General features: G+C 34.1%; 2 protein-coding genes and 1 non-coding gene across 3 annotated transcripts; all 3 read right to left on the reverse strand.

The window, feature by feature from the left end:
- Nucleotides 1–1,254: 1,254 nt before the first annotated feature.
- On the reverse strand, nucleotides 1,255–1,336 carry TRNAS-GCU. The gene has a single exon. It is a non-coding gene; the product is annotated as a tRNA-Ser (tRNA).
- Nucleotides 1,337–2,464: 1,128 nt separating this feature from the next.
- Nucleotides 2,465–4,790, reverse strand: LOC109181290 (myb-related protein Hv33). Its single transcript, XM_019331043.1, has 2 exons — nucleotides 4,480–4,790; nucleotides 2,465–3,365 (listed from the first exon to the last, which is right to left on the reverse strand). Exons 1-2 carry the CDS (start codon nucleotides 4,761–4,763, stop codon nucleotides 2,567–2,569), a joined length of 1,083 nt encoding a protein of 360 aa, XP_019186588.1. The 5' UTR covers nucleotides 4,764–4,790; the 3' UTR covers nucleotides 2,465–2,566.
- Nucleotides 4,791–14,586: 9,796 nt separating this feature from the next.
- On the reverse strand, nucleotides 14,587–17,696 carry LOC109181300 (ATP synthase subunit O, mitochondrial). The gene is made up of 6 exons (XM_019331055.1): nucleotides 17,437–17,696; nucleotides 16,596–16,646; nucleotides 16,077–16,320; nucleotides 15,586–15,698; nucleotides 15,107–15,193; nucleotides 14,587–15,022 (listed from the first exon to the last, which is right to left on the reverse strand). The coding sequence occupies exons 1-6, from the start codon at nucleotides 17,554–17,556 to the stop codon at nucleotides 14,903–14,905; spliced, it is 735 nt and encodes a 244-aa protein (XP_019186600.1). The 5' UTR covers nucleotides 17,557–17,696; the 3' UTR covers nucleotides 14,587–14,902.
- Nucleotides 17,697–18,041: the final 345 nt, after the last annotated feature.

Below are 18,041 nucleotides of genomic sequence, written 5' to 3' on the forward strand. Positions count from 1 at the left end.
AAGTCCGATTGCTAATCTCCCTTTGCCTTCAACATTGCATCGTTAATAGCCTGACCGAGTTTCATCTAAGTGGACATGTTGAGCTGGGTGTGGGATTCAGTGATAATTCCCCCAATAGTAACTAAATTATATATTTGGGGTGTTTGGTACGTAAATGGATGTTAACTGATTGGCTTAGTGGGTTTGATTAGTTGATAATATTAGCTGATTATATAAAGATATTTGATAAATTAGTTGTTTTTTTTTTTTGAATGCTACTAGCTCTATTACATTGTAGTATCTGTTCGTATACTTTCTCAACCTACTGAAACACAAAGAGCTAATAACGCCTCCACTAAGGCTCAAACTCACAATCTTCCAAATGGAAGGCCAACTCGGGTACCATTGGACCACATAGTCCTGATAGTTGATAGCTTTTTACATACGAAATAATTTTTTAAAAAAGTGGATCGAAATATATGTTTTGAACAACTTTTTTAATTTTAGTGTTTTAGAGTAATAATCTGTTATAAAAAAACTAATTAATCAAACACCCATATTAGTTGTTTAACAAAGTCAAACAACTAATAGTGGTTAAACAAGTTAATAATGATTAAACAAGCCAAAATTGACTAATAGACTAACTATTTTATGACAAATTATTCTGTGGACCAAGGTCCACCTTACAAGGTGGATTCGGGTCAAAAAAATACACAATTTATATACTAAATATTTACAATTTTTACATACTGAATATTCACAATTTGAATTGTGAACGTTCAATATATAAATTATGTATTTTGTCAAGGTAGACCCGGTTCCATGGCATAACTGTCCCTATTTTACCAAACATGGCCATACCGCCATCATTTGTTAATTTGTATTGGGGTGTTCATATAATGGATTTACATTTCGCAATTTATAATTGTACTCATTATACAACTTTGGGCCTTTGGGCTATTTTAGGATTGTTAAAAGCCTAATGCTGAGTAGAGCCCTAAAACTAAATGGTTCGGAGGACTCTATCTGCCATTCTTGCTCCCTCCAACTCTGCAACTATATATAAACTGTCTATAGGACTGTGTCCAAACTATGTTGCAGTCTCCAACAGATCTCTGCTGTTCTATTTTATTGTCTATAATGAATCTTTGTTGGTCTCATCAAGATCCCAAAAAAAACAATTCTCAAAATTGAAAATGAAAGATATTGAAAATTCAGTCACCCAGTAATTTTATCAACTGAGGAACAGAGGAAAAAGGAGTAAAAGAAACTGTTCGTCGCCTGAGAGATTCGAACTCTCGCGGGGAAACCCCATGTACTTAGCAGGCACACACCTTAACCACTCGGCCAAAGCGACGCTTGTTGACCACACATCTTTCATTTTCTATATAACCTTGATATTAATGCAGTGGTTCTCGAGTACTCTTACAATTACAGAATTCAAGTGTATACAGCTCCAAGATCAATAACAATATAATAAGAAAGAAAGAAAAAATGGATCCCATAGTGAATGATCGAGTTAGTAGAGTATGATTCTCATATCTGAATAGCACGCCTCGTTAAGTTCATTGCATAAGAACTTTCTAGTGAGATGTCTTAGTACATGTAACACGCTTAGGAATTTATAATAATACAATAATTAATTTTTATTTGTAATTTAATGTAGCTCTAAAAGGCTCTCTTGTTCTTAGGGCATTGGTCTAGTGGACGATAAGACTCACTTAAAATTTGCTTTCCGTGACAGGGTGCGATCAACATTAGAGATTTGTGTTTAGATTGGGTTCCTAATTCTTGTCACTAATATTGAGTGTTTGAATTTAGTTTGAGCTTCTTGTGTGCAGATAATCATCCAATATTGAATTAAATATGAAACGGAAAAAAACAATATAATTAAGAAGAATGGAATAACTTTTATTGCATAATTTGCATTGTAGATACAAGTACAAAAGTACAATGTAATGAAAAGTTTGACTATATATCTTTTATATGAACATGCATTATATTCATTTCCTCTGTGACTAAATCAAAGCTTTAAACTCTATCGATCACATATATCTGCAGATCTGATCTGTACTTTATTCTATTCCGCCCTCTCTATACACATTTATATGTATATAAATCCTTGCATTGCTTTTCAAGAAACAGTATATTCTTATTTCTCATGCACCACCTAATCCCTCTACCTGCAGCCTCCATAGTGGCAAAATGTTTGAAAATTTGCTACTCCACCTGTATGTATACACTTCACAGACCACTGATCTGGCATGCCACGTGGAACTTTATTCTGTCATCACCTAAACATTTACTCTTGGGAATTAAACTTTTCCCTCAAAGAATACAGTGAGCTGAGAGAGAGAGAGAACCCAAAACCCTAATGGCAAAATAGGAAACAAAGAAAGGAGAACGAAGAACATCCAAAAAAGGGAAAACTGGAGAATTAAAGATAGAGCGAAAGAGGATTTGATGGTGGGTTTTTTTTTTTTTTTTTTTTGTATTTTTGGGGAAAAAAAAAAAATTGTTTGTCTATGCCAAGAATGGTGGGGCCTTGCTGGGTGGGGTGTGGGGGTGGGGGTTGAAACTTGAAAGATCATTGAACTTGGAAATCAAGGTAAGGTAAAGAGGGAACGTTAGCCAACAAACCTTCCCAATCCAATTCTCCGATTCTTAAGCTTTCTCCACTCCAATGATGATTAACCATGTAATCCTCAACCTTAATGCTCCCTTCCTCGTACAAGTGGTTGTTGTTGGAGTTAACGGCGTTTGCTTTCTTCTCAAAGATGCCGTAATAGTCAACGTTATTGTTATTAACGTTGTTATTATTGTTATTGTTATTCTCCTCCTTGCTGTCTTTGTTGTTGTGGTTATTAGCGGTGCTAATGCTCTCCAATGGAGGGACAGACAGGTCATTTTCCAACCCCATTACACCGTAGCAGGGTTCCACGACAACATTATTATAGTCTCCGAGAAACCCGCACTCGCCTGCGGCGGAGGGCCCACCAACTCCGACCAGCTGCGCCGCGAGGCACGGCGGCAGGCCGAACAACCCCGCCGCCGCCGCCTCCTCGAAGGGCTGCTGCGGAGGGAAAGGGTTGAAGTGGGGCAGCATGTTGGAAGATGACGACGGAGATGAGTCCATGCAGATGGACGCCATGAATTCCGGTTGGTGGTGGTGGTGCATGGCCGGAAGAATAAGGGCGGAGGCGGTGGCTCCGCCGATCATTGCCCTCGGATTCTCCGAGGATGAATCGCTGGTGTTCGGGGAAAGCGATGATGAATTGTTTTGGTTATTGGCGTTGTTTTTCAACCTCTTTTTGATGGTGGAGTTCCAGAAATTCTTGATTTCGTTGTCTGTCCTCCCGGGAAGACGCGCCGCAATTTGAGACCACCTGATCATTATCATCAGATTAGTTCCATATATCTATCACTTCTATACATACATTCTGCGCCTTTCACACTTAATATTAATTAAATAATAATAATCATACATTCTATATATGTCTAGTTGACTGTTTTCTATCCATGCATGTATTTGTCTATAATATCAGTGTCAATAATATCAAGTAAAACTATATATAATATATTTTAATGCTGTTATTAAGATTACTCTATATAACAAAAAATAACATATATAATTGTATTAGATATTATCAAGTATCAGCACAATAAAATTTTCACATAAATACTGAAGTAAAGTTCCAATTAAAGGTGTGGCTTAAGGTAATTAATGCTGCACTAATGCTAAATAATTTGGTGACATTACAAGTTTTTTTTCTATCCCTATTATTCATTTCCACAATAAATGAATCCAAAACTAAACAACCTAAAATATCTTAGAATTACAAAAAATTAATTATATTACCTGCCTTCAAAATTAAAAGTGAAATTTCAAAACCTGATCTCGACCCAACTGAATAATAGAGGTAATTAATTATATTACTAGATTGCAAGATCGTTGGCCATAATCCATCGATTTTATGTGTAGTATATGTAATTTAATTAACCTTTGTTAAGGATGTAGACCTCCATTTAGCCCATGAATACTAACATGAACTAATGCTATTATGTTATTGTATTTATATATACAACACACACACACACATATATATATATGTCAAAGTTTAAGGTGACGATTATTTCCATATACTACTATTATACCTTTCTTTTATACACCAGTAAAATTTGCTAGATGTTTAATACAATAATGCACATAAACCCAGTATAGAAATTCTGTCTAATGTGTGTGTGTGTATATATATATATACACACACACACATACTATATCCTATCATAACCATAGCTAGGTATACATTGGAGACTCGTTCTTTCCACAAACACAAACAAATGTATATATCCAAGCTAAGTTTTGTGTGTTTAAACCCTATATAGTATACAGTAGTCTCAAGAAAAGATGAAATAAATAGAGAGAGAAAGTAAATAATATATGTAGAAGGCCGGTGAATTAGAGAGAGAGAGAGAGAGTAAGTTAGTTAGGCCAGGTACCTATTGCCAAGAATGTTGTGCAAATGGATGATAAGTTCTTCTTCTTGCGGCGAAAAGGCGCCGCGTTTGAGGTCTGGTCGGAGGTAATTGATCCACCGGAGGCGACAACTCTTGCCGCACCTCTGCAGGCCGGCATTCCGGGCAATGTCGCTCCAGCAACCTTGTCCATTCCTCAGCATGTAGCTCATCAGCTTCTCATCTTCCTCGGGCGACCATAACCCTTTCCTCAGTTTCGCCTTATTATTATTGTTCCCCATCTTCCCCATCGGATCCGGCTTCCTCATCCTCACCTCCTTCGATCTCCTGCAATCTCTGTATGTATGTAGGTAGCTAGGATTGATGGTGAATGGGAGATGGAGGTGATATAAGATGAGGAAGAAGATGATGATGATGATGAGAGAGAGAGAGGGATGATGTGAAGTGGAAGCAAGATATGTTGCAATTCTCATACACATATGATGATTACCTTGTGAGTGAAGAAAAATGCAAAGAAAGAGACTGGATGGAGTCAAAGACAAGAAGACCAACCATCCCTTTCTTATTTCTTTCTCTCAATCTCCCTCTCTCCTATGCTATGCAGGTCCCCCTCCAATCCGTTTTCCACTCCATCTCCATCTCCAACTAATTAATTCATATTATTCCTTTCGCTCTAGTATCCTGTCATCCAAACGTAACGCTGAATGCTAAGTAATTATATATAAAGAAATAATATGTTGGGCCCGCATTTGTTACTGGGCTATAACTTTTGGTATAGTGATCGATTGAACTGACAATTTGTATCAGAGCGCACTAAAAACATGTAGTGCAATTGAGGAGGTGTTACTAGTTATAACTTTTGGCGTAATAATAAACGTTTGATTATATTATGACATTATTATTATTCCTTCTCTCTCCCTCTCTCTTTCCTCACTTCTCAATTTTAATTATTTGTGGCTGCCCCACAAACCATCACCATCATAATCACCATTACCACCCTATCAAGCCTTCATCCCCCCTTCCTCAGCTCCCTAAGCTAATATTGAACGGATCGACCGTCATATAGTATAGCTATTTTATGTATATATATATATATATATATCAATTCCTAAATAATAATCTAATCAACAGTCAAAAAAATTTCTTTAGGTTTTAATTGACAATTAGCTAGCAAGTAGAAAGTAGCTAGTAGTTGATAGTGAATTGTTTTGAATAACTAAGAGCGGATAATTGTGTTTATTATTAGTTAATAGCAAGTTGTGCATGTTAACAGATTTGACCAGTAAATAGTATTAGTAAGTTGTAGTAAGGCATATGATGCAAGAGCCTTTTACACACACATATGGCCCACCACACCCTACAACTAATGAGAATTAAGGTACATAAATGATCAAGTTAACAATCAAATATTTTGTCTAACCTGAAATCTACTTTATGTATTATATAAGTATAGGTGTTATTATTGGACTTTTTATTACCTCATGTCATTTGCATATTATATTTACGATAAAGGTACAAAAATCAAATTTTTTCATCAAAATCTTTCTAACATTTGACCTGACAATAATTTTAAAAAATAATTTTTTTGGTGAAATTTTTTTGTCTATGTAATTTTGATTTACAAGAAGTTCACAGTGTCTACCTGAAAAATTCACACAATGTAAACTAGTTTAGGTTGCTCATAATTGACCGATTCAAACCAAAAAGATCAATAGACAACATGAATCAAATTTAAAACTTTGTGACTATTAAGTTAATTAACTGTCTGATAAGCTTAATAACTAGAAATTACTTGTTGTCCTTGTAACTTAATCCTTATATTTATTGGGTTTACTAAATCTTAAAAAACAGAAGACATTCTATGATGTTTTGTTCTTCATAAATATGCTTTAATTAATTTGTTCAAAGAAATGCAGCCATCTAGTCAACAATACGTGAATCCCAAGCATGATATGTATGTATGTATATATGTATGAACATAAGAGAGAGAGAGAGAGGAGAGAGAGAGAGAGCAGAAATTGTAGAATGAAGAAGAGTAGGACTTGAGATAGAGTTTTGGTGAAGAGTAGTAATAATAGGGATTGAAGAACGCGTGGCAAAACGTATACAAATAGTAATGAAAAGTTTGTTGTTGCATGAAGAATGAGAGAATAACGTTGTAAAGCATGTTTTTAGTTCTTCAGGATTCATCTAACCATCCTATGAAGCAAATTACCTGTCAACACATTATATTTTAACGTAAAATCATTAAGATTTTGTATGCAACAATATAATATAATACACTTATTATTTTATATATATATCTATTCGTCCATTAAACTATTAGCACCACAATATAGTGCATAGAGTACCAAACTTTCATCCTTGCAATGCAAGACACTATAAACAATTTTGTGACTGCGTGAGCCCCAAATTTAGGTTATGTTATTTATTTTATTTTTTTTCATTTTTTGTATGGCATATGATGATGACTTTACGTTAGAGATAGCAGCCGTATATGACTATGTTTACAATATATCTAAAATGGATATTATCTTTGAGGTGTAATTTGTGAGCATTTACACAGGAATATGGCCTACTCATCAATGCCCCCTCCCTCATATCTCAATTTAAGCCGGACACACTCGAGGGTGTACATGGGGTAATTCCCGATCTTGAGCCACACTACCCTAAAGTGTGCACTAGGTAAACCTCACTCTTAAAGTAAATCGCACTAGGAAGATCATGTGCAATGAGTTCAATCAAGAGGGTGTTAGCAAGAATCAAACTCGTGACCTTTTTGGTATGAGAATCATGTTCCACCCACTCATCAGCAATTAAACTGTGGACCATGTTCCAAAACGGCAGACACTATAGTGTACCTAAACTGACACTGTCTTATGTATTATTTTTATTATATTATCAAAGGAAACTGCAATTGAATTGAAATAATGAAACTGTAGTTGTGTTGAAATGAAATTGCAGTGTATACGGAATGAAACTGAATAATAATTTCACATATTTGAGTGTATATTGTCCAGCGAAACTATAGTTATATCAAAACGGCAAACACTATAGTGTATATTGAGTGTATGAGTTCTTTAATTTCCTTAAATTTAAGTGTTTATTGTATGTTTAATATTGCAACGGTTCATATTGTATCTTAAAATTCTAGTGATTGAGGGTTTTGTGGTAGCACTTAAAATTCTAGTGATTGGAAGAGAATAGTAGGCCTAAGGTAGTGAAAACTTTCAACTAGGGATTGATCGGCCAAGATAGCATGGTTGTGACAATTAACAATGATGATATATAGTGGTAGTGTACAATAGGTATAAGTTTCCAACAAATTAAACACGAAAATCAAAGATGAGGGTAGTAAACAATAATGATGCCTTCAACAAGGAAGCGGAAGGTGACATGTCTAGTAAGTGAATTAGCGAGTTTAGATAGTGACATTATGAACAACTAAAATTTAAATGACAATTCGCCCGCGACATTAAAATTTAATAGTTTCAAGATTCACACATTTATTTAGTAACACATTTTTAGTTTTTACAGTTCCGATTCATAGAATATTGAGAGTTGTTAGAATTTGAAATTTGCAACTATTTTGGTTAAGAAAATAATGGTGCAGCATGCACAAGGAAGAAAAATATATATATATATTTTTAAAAAGAGTGAAAATTCAACAAGCATCATCATGAGGGAAAAAACGTGTGATTCATTTAGTTGATTTTAATTGATTAGTAAGTTGTTCAATTCTTTGTTCATTGATGGAAGGCATCATAATTGATTAATTGACTTCATGGTTAACACATACATAAGTATCTTTTAGTTGTAAGGTTTAATTACATTGGACCGGGATTATGTATGATTAAAGGACTAAATATAGTTTGTAAATTAAGGTTTAGAACTGTCTGCCGCATGTGCACTTGTCTCCAAAACTAGTGTTCTTACTACCTTATAATTTGTCCCACAATATTCCTGCGGAATAATTTGTCTTAGTTCCACATCATTCAATACTCCGGCATTTTTGAATATATATATATATATATATATATATATATATATATATATATATATATAGATAGGATCAAATGAGAACAATACTTTCGTGCGAACTGCACAATTAAATTTTACAAATTCACAATTAATCACTATAGGTTACACAATAATAAAATTACAAGTTGCATAACCCAAAATACGAAAGTAGTTACAGAAATGTGAGTTTTCAAGTTGCAAAAAAGCTAGTTTGCACGTTCTCACGGAAATAGTACAGTGGTTCTCATTTGATTCTGACTATGTGTGTGTGTGCCTGCGCATAATCAGGTGAGAACTGACCTTAACGTGTGAATCGGCGAACTATTGAACAATTGCACCGCACTTACTACATGATTGCACCAAACCGGATGCGATTGCACCGCAAGGTCCTCCAAGCATGTCTAGGAGCCGTTGCGGTGCAATCTTTCAGTAATTCGCAGGTTCGCATAGGCAGCTCAGTTGGTCATAGGGGTGAAATTTGGGAAGAATGATCAGGGATTGAGTCACACCAGCAGCAGTGTGAGAGCAACATCTCAAAGTGAGGGGGGCTCCTTGTGCGCAGTAAGCAAATGTCTAGTCTCTGTAGTTCAACTTAGTTACCATGATTTACATTCTCACATATGCTCTGTCGGACCGGAGTGTGGGAGGCCTTGAGATTGGAGATTCAACCTTTTTGGAAAAAATGAATATATATATATATATATATATATATATATATATATATATATATATATATATATATATATATATCGTTAATGGTAACAATTGTATTGAGTGCAACTAAAACTGAGTGTAAAAAACTCTAGGGTTTATATCATATGGTATTGGGGACATTGTCCCCATATTACACATGTATGTGTTAAAATTTTAAGGAGACAATTGATAATAATGATGTCAATGTCTAATATATGTAATTCTTGCATGATTATACCAGGTATAATAAAGTATGCACATGTGCCTTTCCAATGCCAAACAAGCTCATGTGTGTGCCTATGAAAATTCTTTTGTACTAATGTTTTGAATGTCTCATATCAAAAATAAAAAGGGGTAGACGTATTTTTGTAATATAATGTCTACTGTTTAATTTGAAAGAGTTCGATTCTTCCAAAACAATTCATGTTTACTTTTTAAAAATAATACAGCTGCATCGAAGAATTTTTTATATACACGCAATATATATTATTGTTGGATGGATAAATTGTTTTATTTTTTTTCCAAGGGAGCCAAAAATAAATTGAAAAATTACTTTTTACCCCTCATAACATTTCTCCTCCTAAATTCCTCCTAACGTGAATATAATCATTGGATGCTCATGAATTAATTAATCTTATTATCTTTTAATTGAAATACTAAAGTATCTGCAAATCAAATATTGTAATGTCAAAAGAGGAGATTAGGAGGAAAAAATTTCAAGAGATAAATATCATTACTCAAATACATTATAAAGTGGTTAATTAATTACGGTCACGTCTCAGACAGTAACATAAAATATACTGTAAATTTTTTTTTTTTATGTCATTTGCTTTAAACTTTTTGAACTTTATTTTTTTTCCCTAAATTAAAGATTCAAGTTTGAATATAATAAATTGCTATAGTCTAATTGGAGATCATACATATACTCAAATGAATCACAATTCAAGATTGCGTTTACACATCTAAGATTACAAATAATTAAGTTGAACGAATAAACAAAAAAGCACCTAATTTTTTCAATGTACTTTGACCAGCACGTCTAAATCACCCATTCACTACCAATGCCGTAATCGTCATTAATAAATATTACATTTATTTGGACATAAAATAAAATAATATTATATAACATAACATTATATTGTTTCTAAATGTTGAATCCTCAACCCTAAGGATTTCACGTTCCGACCGGACAGAGCATTTGGGAAGATATAATTCATGATAACTCAATTGAAAGAAATGATAAATTAAAATGCATCACATCAAATAATACTTTTACCCTTCAACAAATAAAAGTTTTTCATTTTCCATGATCATTATTAGCCCCTACCACTCAACACCTTGGTAAATGGCGTACGATAGTGTACGTAAAATGAAGTCCTTTTGGGAATACCGACTTCGATTTTACAAAAATAAAATAAAATAAATAAAAAAAAATAAAAGACAAAACAAAAAACATACGGGAGGGTGTGGGTGAACCATGCCCTTAGCCTTAGGTAAGAATTTACGAACCTGCGAACTACAACATGCACACAATCTATTAAATAAATACACACAATTTACTTTAAGTCATGCTGAATGACAGTGAAGAAGACTTTGAAGTAAATTATGTATATTCATATATATATATATATATATATATATATATATATATATGATTGATTTAATTAACCCGGGGTGTGCCCGAATCAATAAATTCGGATAAGAACGTAATATAATAAGAACAATAAGCGAATAATGTAGAACGATATCGTAAAGGTCGCTGGGGACCGTATATTATATTAATTGCCATAGTATTTGGCTATTACAAAGATCCGATAGGACAAAATGTGTAATACATGTAGAATATGTAATGAATCGCCCCTTGTTAGGACAAGGAGGTGGGTTTTTATACAAGCAAACCCCCCAACCGCCTCCCCCTAAATCGGGGGTGGTTAGATCTCACTTTGACCGGGCCCGGGTCGGGTCGGGTCCCGAGCCCGGGTAGGACCGAGCTCCACGTAGGTTGGCTCGGGTCGGGGCACCTCCATGGTGCTCCGGGTCCGCGTTGCTCTTTGGCACCTCCGTGGTCCCCCGGGTCCGTGTTGCTCTTGGGCACCTCCGTGGTCCCCCGGGTCCATGTTGCTCTTGGGCACCTCCGTGGTCCCCCGGGTCCGTACTGCTCTTGGGCACCTCCGTGGTCCCCCGGGTCCGTGTTGCTACCCCGGGTCGGGTCGTGGGTATAATATATCCATCAATATATATATATATATATATATATATATATATATATATATATATATATATATGGTTAGGTTTCTGTGCGGTTACCCACCATTAAGTACACATAAATGCACCACAAAGTGTTTGAAAATGTACCATTAGGTGCGCTGTGGTGCATTTCCAAACACTGTGTGATGCATTTTTGCATAACTAATGGTGAATCTGTATCGACCGCACCGAAAGCAATATCCGCATTTGAACCCTCTCTGATCTCTCTCTCTCTCTCTCTCTCTCTATATATATATATATATATATATATATATATATATATATATATATATATATATATATATATATATATTGACAACGTACTGTTATATATTTGAGTTCGCTTTCTGTACCTAACCTGCCGACCTCACAGTGTAGTAGAGATCCGATAAACATGAAAATCCACTTCACTGTATCCTTATCACGCACTGTATATGTATATATGCATAAAAGGAAAACAATTAACTTAACGAACTTAATAAAATTTTCGTGGGGATTTATGTTTTTTTTTTTTTGACATAAAAATTAATGTAATGAAGGGTGCAGTGAAGATGTGATGTTGCATGCGGATTGGGACGTAACATAATTGTCGAGAAAATTAAAGCGAATAAGAAAAAACCTTATAAGCTACTCCAAATATTTATTTATTTTTTTCAAAAGTTTTACTTGTTTGCACAGTCACAGCTGTCTGGGAAAACATCCCACTCCCTTATCCTTTCTTCACTCCCCCAAGCAATCCATTTTTAAGATACACACATACATACAAACCCATATATATATATATATATTCATATGAGAATAAGTTCGTAGGAGAAAATTAATAATCAATCTCGGCCTTACGTTTGGAGAAATTGGACGGATCAAACCCGATTTTTTTTTTTTTTTTTTATGTAAAAGCGGTGACATTTTCGTAAAGATTGCATCTTTAAGTGTTTAAGTAGTTTGCAAAGTGAAGTTGATGATAATTACGAAAATGTTACTGTATTTTTTTAAAAATATGATCTGATCAGTTTGATTTTTATAGATGTAAGGCTGAGATTGATTTTTAGTTTTCTCCCAACAATGTGTTCTCATGGGATCATAATAAGCCTATATATATCTGTGTGGGGAGTGGGGGTGTGGGCAGATCACATGAGAACTACCTCTCTCGTGCGAACTGCACAATCAATTATCAACGAATGCACAATCAGACATTACAACATGCACAATAAGTAGTTCACATGTTCGCAAGGGAAAAGTAGTTCTCATTTTATCTCAATTCTATATATATAGTGATGATCATATGAGAATTAGTAGTCAAATGAGAACTACGGACTAATCTTAATCTCACCCGTTTATTTAAAATGATCAATGACTAAAAAAATTTTAGAAAAATGTAATATATTTATATAATTATGACCATACATTTAAAAATAATTGATAGTAGTGTATTCGTGGATAATGAACGAAGAAATCCAGACAAAAGAAAGTGTGTTTATTAAATAATTTTTACTCCGTAAAATTAAAGTTTCAATGATAAGCTAACAATGGCATGTTTTTCTAGTATGGCGGAAAGAGAAGATAAACAATTAATTATATGAAACAAGGTTATTAAGATATTTTAGTAGCATTTTCCTTTTTATATAATACCATTTAGAAGTTAGTGTTGTAGCCTGTTAGGGTAACACTACCAGCGTTAATCTCTTTGTGAATGTGTTACGATGAGACATATCCAATTAGATTATGAGTTAATTATATAAAGTAACGGCGGCAAAAGATTTGGTCAAAATTTTACATGTTAAATGACAATAAAGTATATAAGTAAATACCAAAACTACGTGATCTAATGGTATTCGGGTTCTTTGTGTTTCAGTAAATTGAGAAAGTATATGAACACATACTACATTGTAATAGAGAGCCTGAATACATAAGCTTTGCAGTATTATTCTTATTATGTCAGACATATTTTTAAGAAGCATAAATTATAAAATTTGCTCTTATTATTGTTTTTACGTCAAAAAAATAATAATCTATGATTGGTAACTAATGAGAATATAATAATAATGGAAAGTTAGAGTGATGAGTTAGCTAGCTAGGTTATAATGGAGTGATAATAGTAATGATTAGTGGTGTTTATGAGTGGAGTGGGAGCACCGTACCAGAAAATGGATGGGCATAGCCTAACCGAAGAAGCACCAAACTAATAATTTTTTTGGCTTTTAAGGACTCACTCCCTTAGCTTCATCCCCAAGTTAATTATTCTCTCTTTCTATATCATATATGCAATTAACTACCAAATCAATATAATGAATTCAAGCTTTGGGTTAACTGCAGGATATATGATATATGATCCATGCAACCTCCAAAAGATGCGATACATAAATATAACTTTTACAGGACGTTTGGCTGGAGGGAGGGAATTAGAAAGGAAATGAATTGCAATTTCATGGGAGAGAAATAATGTGAAAATAAAGTGTGATTTAAATTTCGGCCAGTATTTGGTTTGCATAATATAATTACTGAAATTTTTAATTGCAATGTTTGGTATACATAAGAATTGAAAGGAAATAACCAGTATCTCTTAGACTTATCTATATATTCAAACACCAAAAAAAACAAAAACAAAAAAAAAAAAAATTATTCAAATATCACTCATTTACCGAATCTCTTGAATTGAATAGACTGTAATTAATTTTCATATAAATATTTCGTCAAATGTTAAGCTTCATAAGTTCACATAAAAAAACATCATAAAAATAAAAAAAATTCACAACATAATTAAACATAATAAAATGTTAATAAGTTTTTTAAAATCTTACGTCCAAATAAACATCATAGAAATGGCTCATCACACTAATAAAGAATGAGAAATTGAACATCAATTTTAAGTTAAAAAGAAAGATAACTTTGTCTCGAAACTATCTTTATTCTTCCAAAAAAAAAAAACATTGAATTAAAAGACCCTGTTTTTATTTGATCGCCGTCTAATATAATATTCTCTAAAATCTTACTTAGGACCCTATTTTTATTTGATCACCCTCTAATATAATATTCTCTAAAATCTTACATAACCTAAAAATGTGAAAATCTCACATTTTCTTAAAACAAACAATGGTATATGACATTCATTCCAGGAATACCAAAATAAAAATAAAGAGAAATCCTATAGCAAACTTTTTCAACACAATGAAATTGAAACTCAGAAAATACTTGGTTGGTCACTGCAGGGTCAGAAGTTTTATTCTGTAGAATATGTTTTGTAGGGATAAATAATGCTTTGCTGTATCTTGAAAAGTTATGGATCAAAGATGTCAGCAAAGTAAAAACAACATTAGGTTTTCTTTTTTTTTCCCATCAAATTCTTACAAAAAGCAAGTTTTCTTTATTTGCAAAAAAAGACCATAATAATGTTTTATCGGAAAACAGGCAGCTCAAGGAGCCCAGACCGAATTCGTGTTTTCCTCAAGATGGAAACAAAACAAACACCTTCTAACGGGATTGGAGGCTCTCAAAAGTTGAGTGGTTCACGCAAGAATCTCTCCATCTGGCGTGCCCGAGTCTTTATAGACATGTCAAAGACTTTCTGACTGAATTCCACAACAAGGCCACCAAGAATGGATGGATCAATCTGTCAGGCAGGATAGAATAGCATTCAGCAACAAGTTTAACAGAAGGTAGTCAAAATAATAGAACCTAAATATTGCGGTATTACCTTCTGTTCAATTTGAACACTCTTTCCCTGTCCAACCATTTCCTGCAATGTGGCTTTCAATTCTTTCTCCTCATCAGCAGGAAGGGGCTGTCAACGAAACAAGACAGACTATTATGTTTAAAACAAAGTGCATCGAAGACTCAATCCATCTATTACACTTCCAAAGTACAACACTTTATACAACTACTGCTGGTTATGAACTTCAACACATTATTTAAGAATCAAATGAAGAAGTTGGGCAAGCCATCTTTCGACAATTTTTCCTCTTTATATGCAATATACAATTCCTGAAGGAAGCAATAGAAGGTCATCTGTCCAGATAACAAAATCATCCTTTGTCCTTACTTAAATTGACATACCAACACTACTATAAATATTTACAGACATATAATTGGAAAATAATACTCGGTGTAATCTATTTTCTGTATTAAAATGCACAGTAAGAAAATGAAATTTGGAATCCAAGAAGATATACTCACAATTACTGTTGTCACAATGGCTTTGACTTCTCCCCTGTGTGCCATGGTCAGCTCTTTGAATCGCTTCACAATGCGATCTATGTGTTTCAGCCTCCCATTTTCAGCCAAAACAACTGGACAAGTTAAATGAAAAGCATTACTAGATGGTGATCAAATTGTTAGTTTTAGTTGAATGATTCCAGAAGTAAATTGTTATGCACCCAAAAAAAACCTGTCACAGTTCATATTGCCTAGAGGTCAATGCCTCAATGGTATCTACTGTTTCATAGTTCAAAATTTGAGACAAGAGGAAAAAATAGGAGAAAAAAGAGAAGAGAAATCTATTACACATAAGTTAGAGTAAATGAAACAAGACGCATATGCATGACAAATAACAATTCAAGTCAATGCAATCTACATGGAATAATTGTAAGTAACCAGTGGTCAATCTATCAAGTGGTGCACAAAACATAAAAGTAGTCAAAACTTCTAAACAAAATCAAGAGTCATACGCAAGAAGTTCTGGGTGGTATCCCCAAATTTAGCTTGAGCAGAAATTTCCTTTATGGCATTCACTCTAGTATCAACAGGTACAGATGGATCCTTCATGAACTGAGAAAATGTAGGACTCTTCTTTGAAGCCTCAACAAGGTCATAGAGCTCTGACTCAACCTTCTCTAATGTGTTAGACTTTACTGCTGCAAGGTACAAAGCAGATGCATAGTTTCCAGAAACCCCATACATTGTCACAGGCACCTGAAACATCATTACAGAATTCAACATTCGGATATGTCATATTTCCCAAAATTTGGGTGAGAATATGATTTCATGTACAGATCTAAATAGCACTATAGTAGCAAACATTTACATCTATACAATTGTTTTCCCAGTATTCTTTTCCTGAAGTAGCATTGTACTATATTAGAGAGCTTTTAAGTATACAAATATGCAAATCCAGTGATATATCAAAGATCTTGTCTTGAAGCAATACCATTTATAGCATAGAGCTTAAAGGCACTCACTCAACATACCTTAATTTTTTGTTCTTTTGAAGCAGAGGCAGTTGCATAGTTCCTCAGCAGCTGCAAGAAATGTGAGGGTTTCAATACTTTCTTGGAGTAATTAAGCAAATTATGAATCAAACAATTATGCCTATAAGCATAAAATAAAACATTAAATAGCATCACCACTGCTCACAATGCAAAACTGCAGAACAATAAAGAGTCAGACCTCCGAGTAGGTGATAAATTATTAGCAATATATCATCACGATCTATTCAAACCATAAGGAACCAATTGGTCAAGGACTACTTCCAATTCTCTAGGTGCATACCAGATAGCTAATCCAAATAATCAACTCATCCGAATTACAAATTTAAGCTGTCAACCAGGGCAATCACAAACACCAATTTCCCAGAGAATTCTAACCCTGATAATCTCATCGGGCCCTATTAGAGGGTGTTTCTTTGAGGCAATCCTGAAATATTGCCAGGAGTTCAAATCGTGGGAATCCATATTCCCACATTCGTTTAATCCAGATTACATCATTGAACAGGAATCCCATTTATTTAATCCGGATTACCGGTTTCCCATAGAATTCCATCTTCGATCCCCGTTTGTTTAAACTCTCTCCAATAAAAAAGGAGTCTTTCGAAAGGGAAAATAAGCACAAATCCCCCACATATAATAATGGTATCCGGAAAAAATAAATCCAACAAATTTATACTCTTTCAGCTAACCCCAAAGACATAAATCAGATAAAACGCAAATTCAAAATCCAGCAGAAAATCGAAGAATCACCCAACAAAGAAAATCGAAGAACAAAATGTTAATCACATTGAAGGTGAAATTTTGATGATAATCGGCCGTTTACCTCAGGGTTGGAGAGGGTAGGGCAGAGAAATGATCGATGAGCGCTAGATCTCTCGGCTGAAGAGAGGGCCTTCTGGAGAAGAGGGAAGCCCATCGATCTAGCACGTCCTGCCATTGCCATTTCAGAGAGCTCTTCTTTGCTCTAAGCTGAATCGTTCGCCGGCGCGAGAGAGAGAATCCGGAGAGAGTCAGAAGGGAAGGGTTTGAAGAACGAAGCCCAAAGAACGCTACAGTTTACCCTATAGAGATTGACCACCACTATTGCTCTCGCTACGTCTAAAATAAATTACTGTAATAAATAAATATGAGGCCATTTGGTTTATGACTATATTTCAATTTAGCCCTGAAATTATTTATTAGTACATTTTAATTTTTAATTTTTTTTTTTGTGACAAGGGAAATCTTTGTTAGTAGTCAAAGGTATCTTATAACGGCAAATTTTATTGTGAACCATGGTCAATGTAATAATGTGGTTCATAAAGTAAGTCTCATTCTAATTATACTTTAGTTTTATTTGACAATATTGTTTTGTTTTTCAGTTTTATTTTCCACACACGTTAGTTTCATTATAGTAATACCAAAGTATCATTTTAATTCTACTACAGT

Source organism: Ipomoea nil, unplaced genomic scaffold (assembly GCF_001879475.1).
Source record: "Ipomoea nil cultivar Tokyo-kokei standard unplaced genomic scaffold, Asagao_1.1 scaffold0188, whole genome shotgun sequence".
NCBI lineage: Eukaryota > Viridiplantae > Streptophyta > Magnoliopsida > Solanales > Convolvulaceae > Ipomoea > Ipomoea nil.

Bases quoted from the DNA above. Each gene is read 5' to 3' on its own strand.
- LOC109181290 (XM_019331043.1), bottom strand. From the start codon at position 4,763: ATGAGGAAGCCGGATCCGATGGGGAAGATGGGGAACAATAATAATAAG. The intron at 3,366-4,479 runs GTACCTGGCCTA...GATAATGATCAG, and splicing joins CACAACATTCTTGGCAATAG to GTGGTCTCAAATTGCGGCGC.
- LOC109181300 (XM_019331055.1), bottom strand. From the start codon at position 17,556: ATGGCAATGGCAGGACGTGCTAGATCGATGGGCTTCCCTCTTCTCCAG. The intron at 16,647-17,436 runs GTAAACGGCCGA...CATTTCTTGCAG, and splicing joins CTACCCTCTCCAACCCTGAG to CTGCTGAGGAACTATGCAAC. The intron at 15,023-15,106 runs GTAATACCGCAA...CCTGCCTGACAG, and splicing joins GTGTTCAAATTGAACAGAAG to ATTGATCCATCCATTCTTGG.